Consider the following 17,064-nt stretch of genomic DNA (forward strand, 5'->3'; position numbering starts at 1 on the left):
ATTGTTTTGATGATTAAGAAACTGGTGTTGTTAAACTGAAACATCAATAATATTTACACAGATCTTTCACTTGCAAAAATTCCCTCGGGTGCTTGATACATTAAATATTAATTTAGTTAATTCTTTATTTATTTATTTATTTTTAGCGAAATTGGTTTGTCGGGTATCATGTTTGTGAAATGAAATGTCCCAAAATATCGTTATGTACGAACATTTTGTGTTTCCATCTAGCGACCGAAAGTGTAACTATTATGAAATATGGAAATAATATATGTTTAAACTGAACTCACTGCTAAGTAGAAGTTTTCCTTTATGTTATTTCCCACAAAAGTACGTGTGGTAGGAAACCAGAATAATATTACTGTTATATATTAATTAAGCTGGTATATCCTCTTTGAAAAAAATATTTTAATTACTACTTTCAAAAAATATAACAGAAAAGTTATTATACTATGGAAACGAATTTTCGTTCATTTTCTAAAACAACCATTCAGAGATTGTAAGTAACAACGTTTGTTTTAAATAATATAACAAATAGATAATGTTTTTTAAGTAAGTTTAAATTTTCACAACCACCTAATTGCCTCGAAAATACGAAACTAATAGAACATAAGATGACAGAGTCTATAGGAAAGGGATGTATCTATATGCATCTAGCATTAATGACTGTAAGAAAACCTTGAAGGGTATATTAGACAAAAATCAAAAAATGTAATATTAATACTTTAAATGGAAAAGTGAGTAAGAAAAGTAGAACATTAGCTTTAAATTATTACGTCGGCTTTACTACATTAAACTCACCAGTTTCATATTTCACTCTTGCATAATGTAAGTAATTAAACACAACTAAGACAGAGCTGTCCTTTGCATTTTATTCAAGCCCTAACATGCAAGATCCTTTCTCACAGACTTGAACACCCATGGAAATCATACACATTTGTTAAATATACATTGACACTGGTCGTTCCTTTATTAGGTAAGAACAATTTCATAGTGAAGTCACAAATTTTAAGAATTATTAAAACATTTTATCCACAATTTCAGATACAAATGATATTTAAATCACCACTCAAAATACAAAATATACTCAGATCTAAAAGCCTAATTATCTACCTTGTTCTGCTTTGTTTTTACAACTATATAAGTATTTCATAGTAGCTATTAATGTAAGAAACATTTCTTGCACATATCACGTAACATTTTAATTACCATTTTACTCAAAAAACTTTAGCTACTCACTTGGAAATTCCAAAGTCTCCTTTGATATAACCGTATTTCACTTTCTTTTTATCCATACTAATATTAGTGTTTATTGAGGGAACCACGTGATACAGGATATTTTTGTTCAAATTTTCACACGTGTGCATAAATATAATTTTTTTCCATGGACGATGTCAGAGCTGTTGCAAAAATTTCCTTCCAATCCAACTCGAACAAAAGAAGGACATATTTATCACTTTGACATTATTCAACAGTAAATTCTTAGGTGTCATGGGCTATTTGGAAAGTGGTTCAATCCAAAACGGTGTTATATTTAAAGTAGAAATAAATAAATCATATTTTAGTCTCCAGTGGTTAGCTCTATTGTTGGAATATTTCATTAAACTTTTATGATTCTGCATTTAAGGAGGCAGTTTGTAACGTATGAGTAGTTATTTAGTTGAATTATGAAATATAATTTGAAAAATAATAAAAATATCACCTTAGATTTTCTAAGGAGGATTTCTTTCTGAGAAATTATATAAAAAGTAAGCATCCCTACATTCGTATAAAATTGGTATTTGCAAAGTTCTTTGAAATCTGGCAATAAGTTTTTATAACCATTAGTATTAGTCCTGTATCTTAATGCTGCTACTTTGAAGCTGAATCTAATCTCCTGGAATAAATATACAGAAACGACTGTGTGTTTTTTATTCAAGTTTCAACCTATGCTTCAGTTCATGGCCAATGTTTTGTCGAAAAATTTAATTGTGGTACAAAAATAATTAAAACTCAGTGATTCAAACTGATTTTTCATGAGTATTGTTTCCGAGTAAAACAAACTTTTGAATAAGTAACTGACACTTGCGAATAGATTAAGAGTTATGTGATAACATTATCAAGTCATCTTCTGTTCAGTTTAAATACTGTTTGTGTATGTCAAGTGTAAATTGCTAGTGGTTACTAAGTTGTAGCTTTGGAAACTAACCTGATAAGGTTACCAAAGCAATTTGCACGGGAGCCAGAAACTGCGTTATAAGATACTTGAGATGTGCCAATGTGTAATGGAGATATATGTATTTAGTAATATACGTGTATAAATGAATATATGTGTTTAGTCTTAACACTTCTATATGGACAGAATTGAGGAAAAACATTACATAAAGTCATTCATAAGTGATGTATAATTACAACTGTAATTATTGGATTAATTAAGCAAATAGTACAATGGTCAAGCAACATATGAATGGAAACAATGGATTTGATCTAGATGTTCAGACTCTGATATAAAGGTAAATGTGATTACTGATCTGGGAGGTATTATTTAAAAGTACAGTACACATTTTGTTTTCGTTAATTTTGGTGAGATAATGTTTTAATTTTAACACTGAAATATTTGGACGCTGGTGAATTTTTATGGAAGGATAAAAGTAATAATGAAATTCACACACTACATTTGAGAGAAAACAATTTTATCTGGTATTTTTTGGTAAGAGTAGTCCAAGATATTTCATTTGGATCAAACTGAAATATTCATGAGTGGGTAGAATTATGAGCAGTAAATGAAATTCACAAATAGTGGTTTATATATCATAACAAATGTAAATTGATATACCTATGGTTTTATTTGGTTTGGTAAGAATATTTTGAATCAGGCAGGTTTAAGCATTTCATAAGTACAGTTTCATTAAATATTTTCATAACATTGTTTCAGTACACATGAAAAAGTTGTTTTTGAGAGACAGAAAGTAATACCCATATGAAAAACTTTGTAACTTGCACCAAGTTAATATTACACTTGTAACTAGAAAAGTAACCAAGGAGAGAAAATATAAATATCAGTGGATTGCAGCAGTCAAATATAAGGTTTTGCATCACCTAACCTGAGCAGCTCATGTGTGTAGGAACCAATTTTGCAGTTTTGGCTCGCTTCCTTTTCTACTGGACCTGGGCTCTGTCCATATGATAACCAAATGGTAACAAAAGGAATGTCACTGAGTAAAAGGTAAGTCATGTTGACTGTTATCTGGCAGAGATGACATAGTTCAGCACAGCTATATGTATTGGTTAAGCAGAGACCCAATAAAATCTTGGGACCAAGAGGTTCACATATGTAATGGGTACATTCTCTATGGGCAATATGGGGTGTGAGTACATGTGAAGCCCATAGAAATATTGCTTGACCAAGTTATAGTTTTAGTACCATATCTTTAAATGTGATTTTATAACAAGTAATAATTGTAACCCATAAGTCATGTAACCACTCTTTATAGCCTACACATGTGGTTGACCTTCTGACCAATTGTAACTCACTTGACCTTATATTTTCAATCAAGACTTTTGTTATTTAATCATTCCCCCTTTCTTGCTATCTCTTTCATCAACTGGCCATTAGTCAGCCATGCTGTCTTGTTGCCACCTGTACCAGAAGCATCCAGTCCACTTTTTCATGGAACACCTTGATGAGGACGACCAATATGGCCAGAGTGTGCTATACAATGAAGGAATGGACTATGTTTTCCCATGGTCTTGTACGGATCTGACAATCACCATGACTGAACCCATGTAAGAAGGGCTATTGTTTACCAATGCATTAATCATCAGAGATCTTTTTATGTTTGTCATCAGGCTGGAATTAAGTAGCCTGCATCAGCCATGATAGGTCCTGCAGAGTTCAAACCTTCACTGAATATATCAGTGATGGGGGAAATAGCAGTGACCACCACATTGCTGACACCCGAGGAGCCAAGCCTTCAAGTGACCTAATGGCAGAAAATTCCATCAGAGCTGATTCCCATGAAAACATGGTCAGCCTAACCCTTCCAAAAATTTTAAAATCACCAGAGAAAGGGCATCCTAGCCCGAAATGTTGTGAACATTAAAACATCTATTTAACGTTAGTCATTTTTCGTGGTATAAGTTTGGCCAACTTTTTGTTTTCGGTTTCATCACAGCAGATTTTTTAGCTAATCTTTAAGGCAGGACAATGACCCACTTCTGAAATGTCCTGCCAGGAGTACAACATATCAAAACATTGATGGTACTAGATGTACTCACACTTCCTGCAAGAACATTTATCTCCCTAAGTCAAAGAAATCCTCTCTGGGGTTTGGGTCCTCTTTACAGTCGATCAGGCTCTGGTAAAATAAGAGTACCATTCGTCCCTAGATAATGTCTGTCACCTTCAGAATCACCAAGAAGAGGGTTAATCATCAATGAGGAAACATCAAAATCGACTGCCAAACAGACAATCATCCAAACAGTAAATATGAGGCAAATGACTTCTACCATGACAAAGATCAAGATACTACCATAAACATGGCCCCAAGAATAACTCCAGAGGCAGTCTGTAGTAGAACTCTCAACAAACCCACTCAAGGTGATCTTACACTGGCTGATATTAGAGCATAACCCCCAAATACAAGTGGTACTGTCAGAATATGGTCACTGACTAGACCAAAGGGCCTTGTACAAAAGGAAAGAAGACTGAAGCAGAAGATGTATTACTTATGGGCTTAACTGACAGGCATGATACCCTAGCCAAAGACCACTATGCCATGATGGCGATAACAATGGTTAATCAAAAGATAACCACTACATATGATGATCTGTTGGTGGGATTAAGGTGAGGAGAGTGAAACCTCGTGCCAGCTCTGGATAAGTTATGCATCTATTTATTTTGTTTATTTCACTTATAGATATTTCAGCATATTCTAATTTTTTGTAGCCCAAACTGATTGTTTGATTTTTCATGTGTTTATGCATATTATCATTCATTTTTTCGTTTTGTCTCTACTTTTGAAGGTGTTTTTATGCGAATGTAGATATGTTTCAGTCAGATTACAGTTTGTTTGTGCTGTTGTTTTTTCTAAAGTTGTCAAGTAGAAATTCTTTTTTTAATTGCTTATAAAACATCCTGAATATTGTTAAAAATTAATTAGTATAGTGATTATTTCCCCGAAAGCCACCTGAAGGGGTCACCTGTTTTAACCACTCGCACCACAGTACAGTAGTGTGTTGTACGTCAGTCAGTCAGTAGACACAAAAATAACGTCACATAAGGGACATTTGACGTTGCAATTTGTATTATCGTAACGTCAGTAAAACGTGCGCATGTCATGAATCACGAGAAGAATTGTGCGCTCTTTAGATTACAACACAATATGACATGTGAACTTCGAAAGCAAGAACTAAGAATATTTGTTGCTTTTAATTTTGGTTTTATTTACTCTTGAAACAGAACACTTTCGGGGACCCTGCGGAAGTATATCTAGTACATGTGTGTTACAGATCTCTGTTTCACTATATAGTAAACTAAATTAATTTAGGTGTTTTAATAATATTATGGCATTGCATCTAATTTTTATTGGATATTATATAGAGCACCAATTCTTTAATGATTGTGTGTGTGTATATATTACGGACTTCTTTTCTTTTTCAGTAAAGGTAAAATTGAAAATATCAAATATAAAAAGAAAAGAAATATGGAACATATATATATATATATATATATATATAGATAGATAGATGTAATCATTGAACAATTTGATGGTTATGTAATATCGAATAATAAATTAGGTGCAATGTCATAATATTATTCACACACCTAAATTCATTTAGGTTACTCAATGATGAATTATAAAGGACTCAAAAAATCAATAAATCTTAAGTAGTGTAGTGTTTTCAACATTTCAGAAGTACTTCTAACATAAATTGTCGTTCTTTGCTTCTTTTTGTCTCTCTCTCGACACCAATTCATAAATTCTCAGCAATTTTATAACAGTAGGACATGGCTATTACACTTAACCATACCTCCCTTTATTGATGATTTGTTCTATCGCACTTAAATCAGCATCAAAAGATTAATTTATTTTCCGAAGGAAGTAGCATTGAGTTTGCGCATATTTTTTTTACTTAGCATACCGGGATAGTAAGATTACTTTTCTGGAAACGCTGTCCAAATGAATGCGTGCTAAAATAGCTTTCGAATGAATTATTATTACTCCCTTCTCACCACACCCAGGGAATGAAGCGAAAACGACAATTTTATTGAATTAATGTGTGCAGGTTTTTTTGTAAGCCTGAATTAATAGTAATGGTGATGTTATAGCCTGTTGCATACAGTTGAGTTTAATTTTGTACACGTTTTGTACGAAAACACACTATTATAATTTATGACGATATTGTAATATTATAATTTCACTGAATAAATTCAGAAATTAGTAATAATAATTCTCCAATAAGGTATTTTCAACACACTTGTGTTAACTTAAGATTTATTCGCCGATCGTCATGGCGTGTTGTGGCAGTCCAGAAGCGCAGGAACAGAAAAGAATCAATCAGGAAATTGAGAGACAACTCCGTAAAGACAAAAGAGATGCTAGAAGGGAATTGAAACTACTTTTATTGGGTAAATTTAGCGACAATTTATGAACAGTTTGTTGTTACAAATCGAAACGAAAGTAATACATTTAGACTCTGATACTATACAAAACACTGCGTTTATCACTTGTGCAGCTGTAATACAACTACTCAGTACTAGTCACTGTGTTTGTACTTGTAAATACAAGTTGTAGAACAATTCTGGTATTAGAAGTAGAATTAGAACTAAAAGGTACTATTTAACGTTTATCCATTTATTATATGCAAAATAATATTAATATAAATGTTATGGAAATAGCCTAACGTTAATGGTTCCATATAATACATTTCTTTCGAGATTTTATTTTTAACCTTAAAATTACTAAAGATCTGAAGTGAAATTTGGAGTGTCTAACTTCTAAGCAACTGTTTACTCAGTACAGTGATACCCATTAATAATACAATTAGTACTTAATATTCTTTTTATCTAGTGATGGGGCCATTGGAAGTATTCATTCATATTTCAATACTACACAAGGGATTTTCTGGAAGCTGTCAAAATAAGCTCATGTTTTAATTAAAATTTCATCATCACAAGTTTTATACAGAAAACTGTCAACTTTAAATACATATGACTCAAAGTTACTAACTGTTTTGCCATTCAGTATTTCATATAACAGTTAGTGAACTATTTTAAATTTGGTTAGTTTGTGAGCTTCCTAAATTGTTAATCATCCAGAAGTCATGGCCTTTGATCCTACACAGCTATGTCTTCATATGGTAAAAATGTTAGATTTAAAAACACCTATTTATTGACACATAAATAGTTGGTAAATAGTTTTATCAGAAATACAGTGACCAGCCACTTGAGAAACAGTGTAGCTTTTGACTGCATATTGCTGCTTAAGTTTAGTTCAAAAGTTCTACTTATTTGTATTTACTGGTCATCTAGCAGTTTCCATAATGAAAGCTGTACTTATTGCAAGTCTAGTGCCCAGGATCACCAGCAGATAAGCCAGTAAGATGGGACTAAAGATATTCAGCAAGGTAAAAACAGGCATATGTATGACTTCATTCAAGAACAGCTTGTTTCATCATAAGACAATATTACTGAAATTCTTCTTTGTCTCAAAAACACCGTGTGATAATAATTGAACTCATTCTCTGTATAATAAAATTAAAGATGTTCCCAATGTTATTTTGGGAGAATGTTGTTGGAATATTGTCTTTGATTGCATTATCTGAACATTAAATTCAGATTTGAAGCAATTAAAAATATAGTTGAACCACGTGATAAAAGGAAAAATATATGAATGATGCACAAAATCATAACTAGAAATAGAAATTGCTCTGTCACAGACATAATCCTATTACCCTCTCCCCTCTTGTTTAATCATGTAAACTTCAATAACATCACTTCTTACTCTTCTTTTTTTTCAAGATAAAAGAAATTTTAACCTATCCCTGTAAGATAACCATTTCATCCCTTGTACCAGCTTTTGACCCATATACTTCTTAGGCTGAACATTATTTATTTTTGTTACTTTTCTTTGAGCAACTGTACATGTAAGTCCTGAGTTTGGCATTAATCAGATATAGGACTAGTAGGGTGGTTTGTACTAACTCTATTTTTTTTGTAATGCTACAAAATATCCATCAAACAAAACTCATTTTTGTTTGCGTGAATTAGAGTGTTGAGGAAAAAGTTTGGGTGTTTACACATACATACACCCACGGTAACATTATAGCAACTAGTGTATGTGTTGTATTAGATGTACAAGTTATCTTCGTAGCAATGGTTTAGTAGTATAAGTTGCAGATAGCAAGTTTATTGAGAAGGGACTTCCTATTTCCCACTGTTTGTACCTATTATAGTATGCAAGTGTACAAAATTTAATAGCCATCCTTAGAAATTTACCAAAAACAAAATTTCATTTTACTGGCCAGAAAGTGAATAAAACCAGCTTTCAAAGAGTATGCTGTATATCCTTTATCCTGATTCCCTGTGTTTAATTAATATAAAATATTGTGATTTAACTATCTATGTCTTTTCTCATTTTCCAAATAAATATTGGCCCCAAAATATTCTCAGTTAAAGCAGTATTTTAACTTCATATTTTTAATAAAAAATAGTTTTTAAATATTGAGTGTAGGTTGAATATTTTCATCTCGTAAGGATCCTTTAGAAAGCCTACAGTATAGTAGCATTTGCTCAAAAAGCAAATTTTAATGTATGTTTAACTAACATTATTCAGATCATAACATGATAAATGCTAAAAATTTAAGAAAAGTCCCATGACATGTTTTTAAACCTTAGCTTTGAAATTTGTTTTTTGTTGGTTTTTTTTTCATTCTGGGATATCTTTTACCCCTGTATAGTTATTTTGATAATTTTTCACCCATATAGCGGTAAATGAAGAAAATGCATGTTGTGATCTTAGAAACACCCACAATTCTTATTTTAAATAACAATCATCCTTGAAGATAAATTCATTTGCATATTCTTAGAGGTTCCATAAAGAGCTGGTAGTTGTGTTGTTCTAAGGTCATATGAAAAGTTACATGGTTATTCATGCAGATTGTCTTGGGTTGACAGAATGAAATAGGGTTTAGTACAATATTCTTATGAAAACATTCCGTAATGCATGCTCCAGAATCCAGGTAAAGTTTTAGCACCTTGTTTTGTCAACTTGAAGAAATAATAACCAGATATGGATTTGTTTGTGATATTTTTGAAAAGGTTATCACAACAGTAATAAAAATATTTAAATTTTTTGTATGAATTATATTCCTTATAACTAAGTGTACAGTAGTTACATAAAATATTTTACTATTTATATTACAATTGTTTGTTTGCATATTAATACTCCTTTTAAAACTATATTTTATGATAAACTTATGTGAAAACATAAAGAAGTTATTGTTATACGTTTTAAATTTTTTTTCAGACTTTACTTTCTTTTACACTCATTGATTTCAAACTATATTTGATAATTGTTGTACTTTCTAACAACTTCATTAATCAACAGTACAAAAACAAGTTACTGTGAAATAAAGAAACACAATCCACAAGGTTTTTAAAATATAAGGAGCAAATTCAAAGCGTCCTGAAAAAGTTTTGTATTGCTAATTTGTGTGATACTGTCATTTCCAAATCTTAAGATTTTATGCTCTTTCCTATGGTCTTCAGAATATAGCACAAAAAAATTGGAGGCTTTTAAACTATCAATTCCTCAGATAATTTGATAATTTGATAATTTATCATTAAACATTCCTGAAAAATAATCAGTGTATGTAACAATGTCTACTTGAATAGGTAAGTGAAATTTCATTGCATAGTAAATAGACTTGAAGATAAACTGTTGTCATTTTGTAGCATAAAGTTTTTTTATAATATGGAAAATAATGTCCAGTTGTTTAGCACTTTTAACCTTGTAATTAAAAAGTAAGATCTCAGCCAGAACTGTTGTTGGAAAAGAGGGTACATGTCGTGTACCTGGTTCTTAGTTTGCATTTTTTCCCCATTGGTTTAGTACCACTGAAGATGTTTATTAACCCTATTGTCATGGGTTAAAGACCATGTCAGCACATTTGTTGACTTACATTCAAAATTTTAGTGAACTACTATTTCATGAATTTATATCAATAAGTTTGGTATCAAATTGTAGATTATAATTCAAATTTTAATATTATACATTATTCAATTTCTTAACTTAAAAGTAAATATTAAAAAAAAACAACACCTAAACATCAATGTTTATGATGTCCAAATACAAAGTCTATAGTTTCTTATGATTTAGGAACTCAAATTACTAATGTTGACAAGCTAGAATATAAAATAAGAACCTCCTGTCTTTTCTGTTTGCTCTTTCCATTTTTGGAAACAATTCCTCATATACAGTTACTTCTGTCTATGATGTGAATAACCAATTATAAGTTCAGACTGTCCCCCTAGTGGCATTCTCAGCCGTTTTCAAGTATTATGACATCAAATTATTTCGATACAAGACTTTAAGTTGGTAAGTTGAGGCTTTAGTCTGCTCGAAATTTAATATTTTTTTAAAACCAAATACAGCTTAGTTACTAAGCTTTATAAATTATAATGGAATTCGATGGTATCGATATAGTAATTTATGTCCTTTTTTTTTGGTTATTTAAAATGCATATATAAAATCTAAAAAAGTTATTTTGTTTCACATCCTCCAAATGCAAAATTTTGTAAGGCTTAGCAACGTACGACAAGCAGCAAATGAATTACAAAGGTTGTAAGTAGCAGAGATAATTGTTTGCTTTACTTCTTTATTTACTGTTCTGTGTTTAAGAAAAAGAAGTTTAAGAACTTATTTGTAAATAATAACAATGTATATACATACATAATGTATAATAATTGAAATGTGACTGTTTTCGTGTTATAATTTGTAGTCATTCTAGAACTAAAAAGGTATAATTTATATTTATTACGAGATCAGTCAGATCAACCGAACCCATACATAGATTCGTTAGTGAAAGTAATCGATAAAATATAAAGTTTTTTCTTAAGAAACATTTGATAACTATCTGGACATTATATAGATTTTTACATGTGAAATTTGAAAATTTTCTGATGCATAAAACTATTTTTAATCTTAAAATGAAAATTACTTTGTATGTTGGATAGGCAACATGTGAAAAGAAAAAAGGCATGAGAAAAACATTACTTAAAAAACCTTAAGACTTAATAAAAAAAAATCTGAATTTTTGATACTAAAGCCTTGTAATTTTACAGATAATCTGCCAAATTTCATGAACATGAGCTTACTTATATAAATGTTATAGCATGAAAACTAACAAGCACAAAATGGTTACAAAGTCGGTTCCAGGGACCGAGCCCATGCTGCAAGAGTTGATGTCTGATGTGTTTTTTGTTCCAATCGCCATCTATTTAAAAATAATACACATACTGTGAATTAGATTTTTTTTAATTTTGATATTTACAGTGTCATAAGTTATTAATTTTGTAAATTTTAGGGATGTAATGCTCTTCATAAATAATTTCTATGCAATGTAAACACTGTATGACTGTGTTTGAACATTCAAACGTTCATCTAAACATTCAGAAAGTCCATTCAAGTAGTGTCAGCTTTTTTTTTCTTTTTTGTCATGAACCAAAACATTTGACAGTGTTTGAAAAGTAATCCCATATTAAATGTCACTCTCATGGAAAAACTTGATCTTTTGATTTGTATAATGCCCGTTACTTAAACAAAAGTTGTATTAAGAACAAAACACACACACACCATGTTATTTGTAGCAACTCCTTCCACACATTAGAGTAGACCATCATAGTGAAGCATAGAATGACTACAGTTTTAACAAAATGTACTGAATACCTGCCCGGCATGGCCAGGTGGTTATAGCACTCGACTTGCAATCTGAGAATCGCGGGTTCGAATCCCCTTCACACCAAACATGCTTTCCCTTTCAGCCATGGGGGTATTATAATGTGACGGTGAATCCCACTATTCGTTGGTAAAATAGTAGCCCAAGAGTTGGCGGTGTGTGGTGATGACTAGCTGCCTTCTCTCTAGTCTTACACTGCTAAATTAGGGACGGCTAGCGCAGATAGCCCTCATGTAGCTTTGCGTAAAATTCAAAAACAAACAAACTGAATACCTAGTGTACAAGAACCTCTGAACCCTTCCCAATAATTCAATGTTCTTACTAAGATAACGATCCCAAGACTTTACACAGTACTTCAAATGTGGCCTAACTAGTGACCTATACAGTGACATTATAACCTCTTTAGACTTGTATTCATTATTTCGCAGATACAAACTAAAATCCCATGACCTTTTTCTTCTAAAACACTGTTAACGTTATTCTCATCAGAAGTGTTATGGTAAAATAGGATGAAACTTAAAATGTATGGTAACACTAATACTTTTGATATTGAAAAATTGAACACCAGTGTAATGCTACACCTCCTCCTTCCTTAACAAAAATTTACTATAGCACACTATCTTTTAACTTTTGTTATTGTTGAAAGTCAATATTAATTTTATAATCAAAGTATTAGGGTTATTCTGTTATGTTTTGCTGTTTATTTATTATTATGTATGTTTATTTAATCAATTTTATGATAAAAAGACTTAGAATGCTAATCTGCTTGGAATTGTGACTTAAAAAAATATTTGTTTTGCTTGAATCAGTTGTAGTTCTTTTAATTGGCTGCAGTAAGATGCCCTTGCAATACAAGCTTATTGTATATGTAGCTATATGAGTATTGTACATAACATCAAATGCATGCACATAATGTTGTGCATTTTTTAAATATAGAAACATAGTTATTGTTCTATATTATGTATTTTTAAACTACATGTGAATGTTTTATTTCACTTCTATGGATTACATGTAAAATAAAATGGTTTTTATTCAAATATAAACTAGTAGTTAAGGTGAAATCATCAGTAAATTATGCAATTTAACATTGTCAAAGGTTTAAATACCTTTGTTTTGTTATTTGTTTCGAAGCTTTGAAGGACGAAATCTACTCTTTGTTATAGCCCTAAAGCATTGTTTTCTTATTGATGAAAAGTGTTATGAAAGTTGATTATAAAACGTCATAGCAAATGATCCTCTTCCATTTTGAATCTTGTCAGAGTAGAAAACCCCAGTTATGATGTCACTTAATTTGTATTTCTTTTTGACAGTGAAATACATTTGAAGTATTAATTAATGTTAAGATTCCCTAAGTATGTTTACATGCACACAATACTGATCCTGATAGCAGTAAATCCTCTTTATGTTGCTCTGGTTATTACTCTATTTGTCAAGAGATTTATATACAACTTTTAGAAGAAAATTTTTTAAATAGTTTTATTTCTTCTAGGGACAGGTGAATCTGGTAAAAGCACCTTCATTAAACAGATGCGTATTATTCATGGCTCAGGTTATTCTGATGAAGACAAACGGGGTTTTATCAAGATAGTGTACCAAAACATATTCATGGCTATACAGAGTATGATAAAAGCCATGGATATGTTGAAAATACCTTATAAAGATACAAAGAATCTGGTAAGATGAATAAACTTAAAGATATGCATTAGAATGAATAATCATATTTTTGTGCATGGGCATCTGCAGAATTTATTCCAGGTGAGGGCAAACCCACAGTCTGCAAAAATTTAACCATCACAGAGTGCTGACCATTGCCCTGTAAGTTTTGGTGCAATGCTCTAACTGATTATGGCGTACTTATGTACACCTAATTTCATCATTTATATTCAATCAGTATTATTTTCAAATTATTCAATTAAAATTTCTTATGAAATTCTGGGGGAGGGGGCAAATGCACCCTTGCCCCATCCTGTGGATGCCCATGTTTTTGTGTAACATTTTTGGGGCCTTTCCACTTTTATCAAGTAGTAATATGCTAAGTTGTATTAACAAAATACTGTAAAAATTCCAAACACTTCTTTTCAAAGGAAACTTACTTGCCATGAATTGTGAAGACTTGTACTTACTCACCACAATAACATAATGTTTTCGAACAACATGGGACCTTTTGGTCCATCTCGGCTGTTACATCCTCTAAACTACACTAAAACTATTAATAAATACATTTTCTTTTCAAACCTTAAATCCAGCCCTTATCATTCATATATTTATCAAGTCTTTTTCTTAAACTCACTTAAATTTACTGCCTCCACAATATTCAAAGGTAACCCATTCCAGAGGCCAACCACCTTGTTAGAAAAATAAAACTGTTTTAGCTGAAGATGACTCCTATCCTGCCAAAATTTATATTAGTATCCCCTAGTCCTACTATTCTCATTGTTAAATAAGAAAAACGATGATGCATCAACACTATCAATTCCCTTTTCAATCATAAACACCTCAGTCAGATTCCCCCTAACTCTTCTTTTTTCAAGAGAAAACAATTTGAGAGATTTTGACCTCCCCAAGTATGACAACCCCTCCATCCCAGGCACCATTCTAGTAACCCTTTCCAACAATTAAATGTATTTCCTGAGGTAAGGAGCCCAAGACTGAACACACTATTCCAAACGTGGCCTAACCAGTGACCTATACAATGAAATTATAACCTCTGTAGACTTGTATTCAATATTTCTGTAGATAAAACCTAAAATCCTATTTGCTTTACCACTAGCAACAGCAAAATGTTTGGATGGCTTTAGAGACTGATCTATGTCATTGATGTAAATCAAAAAGAGTAAGACTGAGCCCTGAGATACCACACCTGTGACATTAATCCAGATTGACTGAATTCCATTTGTAACAACCCTCTGCCTTTTATGTGGCAGATTTCATGCAGATTATTTTCTGTTTCATTTTTATGTTGACCCTCAGCAATTATGTCTTCTCCTACTTGACACTTTTATTGTATGGCCTATGGTCAGGATCCTTCTTCTTTCATTGGGCTCCAATCTATTGAATCTCTTCTTCCAGCTTGGAGAATTTCTTCTTTTTCTCCAACTTTGACTCTCTCACCCTCAGTTTGCTTGTCTGTGACTATTGCTTGTTAAACTTCTTTGTTATCTTTACTTTTTACACCTTCTTTCTGAGGCTCTGCATCATGATCCCAGCAGCTTTACTGGGGAAGGTCGTTCATACCTATTCTCCATGATGGTCTTGATTTCTTTTTCAGCAGTTGCCCAGTTAACTTGATTACTTTGTTGATAGGATTTGCTTGATTGAGATTCCTTATTTTCTTGAGCTTCTCTCCCTCAGTCTCACCTCAAGGAACTCTGTTTTATGTCCTTTTCTCTCAATAAGATGTTTTTTGGGTAGTTCCTCAAACTTTGGAAATTAGAGCTGATGCAGTTCGTTGGCAGACATCTCTGCTCATTCTGGTTTCCTGATTATCTTAGTCCAGGGGTATTCAGCATGTTTCTCGCTCTCGTGAGTCTTTTTTGGGTTCTCCCCTCCTATAGCCCTTCCAAACTGGATAGTTATCAAGAGTTTGTGAGATATGTCTCATTTCTGAAGCCCCCTCAGTTTTCATCCTGTGAGAGCTCAACTCTTACACTGTGTACATATGTGAACTCCCATTGCAGAAGACCCTTGCATCACATATGTGCTCTCTCAGGGGCTTTCTCTGTATTTGAGCTCTCAATATCTTCCTCCTATTCTAGTCTTCTTTAAACCTCCCATAAATTCTTTTAGTCTTTTCTAGACAATAAACACAGTAGAACAGATCCTTAATCCAACTCGAGAGTTTTAATCTTGCTGTTAGTTACAGCCCTGTATGTTGTAAACTAGGTCCTGAGGGTTTTGTTCGGATCTGCTTTTCCACTATTATATGGATACTTGATTTCTCCCACCCCTATCATGAGAGGACTCCTCTACTGCAACCTCCTCTCTCTGTCAGGAGTCTGCTCAGTTAGATTGACTGGTCAAGCTCTCACAATCAGTATTGAACCCCTCTTAGTAGTTAATTCATTTTGGGATCTTGATCAGCTCATTTACTGATTGGGCTCAACCTTCTCCTTTACATCTCCAAAACATAGAACTTTTGGTTTCTCATATCTTCTCCTCTTTCTACATGACAGATTCTTTCTCTGTTGGAGACTCTAGTCTTTCTCAAGTTTCTTATTCTCCTGGAACTCATCTGTATGCATCCTTTTAACCCTCTCCACATGGGTGAAAGTCTATGTCATTACGTTTGTTGACTCGCATTCAAAATTTTATTGAACTACTATTTTAGGAATTTTCTTCAATAAGTTTGGTATCAAACTGTAAATTATAATTCAACTTTTAGTATTATACATTGTGTCAAGTGGTTTGTTGAATACAGAACTGGTTCAAATTAGATGTTGGTAATGTCAAAATATAAACTCTATGGTTTCATATGAATTAGGAACTCAAATTACCAATATTGACAAGCTAGAATATAAAATAAAAACCTCCTATCTTTTTTATATTCTCACCTCTTTCCATTTTTTGAAAAGCTCCCTTCTATACACTTACTTCTATCTATGGCATGTGAATAACCAATCGAAAGCTTAAATATCCCCCTAGTGGCTTTCTCGGTCATGTTCAAGTATTATGTCATCTCGTTCTTTTGATACAAAACTTAAAGCTGATATGTGGAGTCTTTAGTCTGTTCATAATTTCATATTTTTTACACCCAAATACAGCTTAGTTACTAAGCTATATAAATTATAGTGGAATTCGATGGTATCGATATAGTAATTTATGTCCTTTTTTTGGTTATTTAAAATGCATATATAAAACCTAAAAAAACAAAAATTTGTTTCACATCCTCCACATGCAAAATTTTGTAAGGTTTAGCAACCTACGACAAGCAGCAAATGAATTACAAAGGTTTTAAGTAGAAGAGATAATTGTTTGCTTTACTTCTTTATTTATTGTTCTGTGTTTGAAGAAAAATAAGTAAGAACTTATTTCTAAATAGTAATAATCAGGATGAAGTTGGAACGTCGAAACATGTAGAGTCGTCAACTTTTTGAAGGCCATAGATAGGCCTAAATAAAATGTTTT

At 32.1% G+C, this 17,064-nt stretch overlaps 1 protein-coding gene across 2 annotated transcripts in view; it reads left to right on the top strand.

Annotated features, from left to right (window-relative positions):
- Positions 1 to 6,216: 6,216 nt before the first annotated feature.
- The window catches only part of LOC106460659 (guanine nucleotide-binding protein G(q) subunit alpha-like), a 35,954-nt gene continuing 25,106 nt past the window's right edge, over positions 6,217 to 17,064 (top strand). Inside the window, exons 1-2 of one of the 2 annotated variants that reach the window (XM_013920385.2) lie at positions 6,217 to 6,610; positions 13,430 to 13,614. In XM_013920385.2, the coding sequence (XP_013775839.1) occupies positions 6,493 to 6,610; positions 13,430 to 13,614 (303 nt within the window). In that variant the 5' untranslated portion in view covers positions 6,217 to 6,492. Of the gene's footprint in view, positions 6,611 to 6,645; positions 6,815 to 13,429; positions 13,615 to 17,064 lie in introns of those variants that run through there. The other variant, XM_022387424.1, reaches the window with a different exon arrangement.

The sequence above is a fragment of the Limulus polyphemus genome, unplaced genomic scaffold (assembly GCF_000517525.1).
Source record: "Limulus polyphemus unplaced genomic scaffold, Limulus_polyphemus-2.1.2 Scaffold811, whole genome shotgun sequence".
Classification (NCBI taxonomy): Eukaryota; Metazoa; Arthropoda; class Merostomata; order Xiphosura; family Limulidae; genus Limulus; species Limulus polyphemus.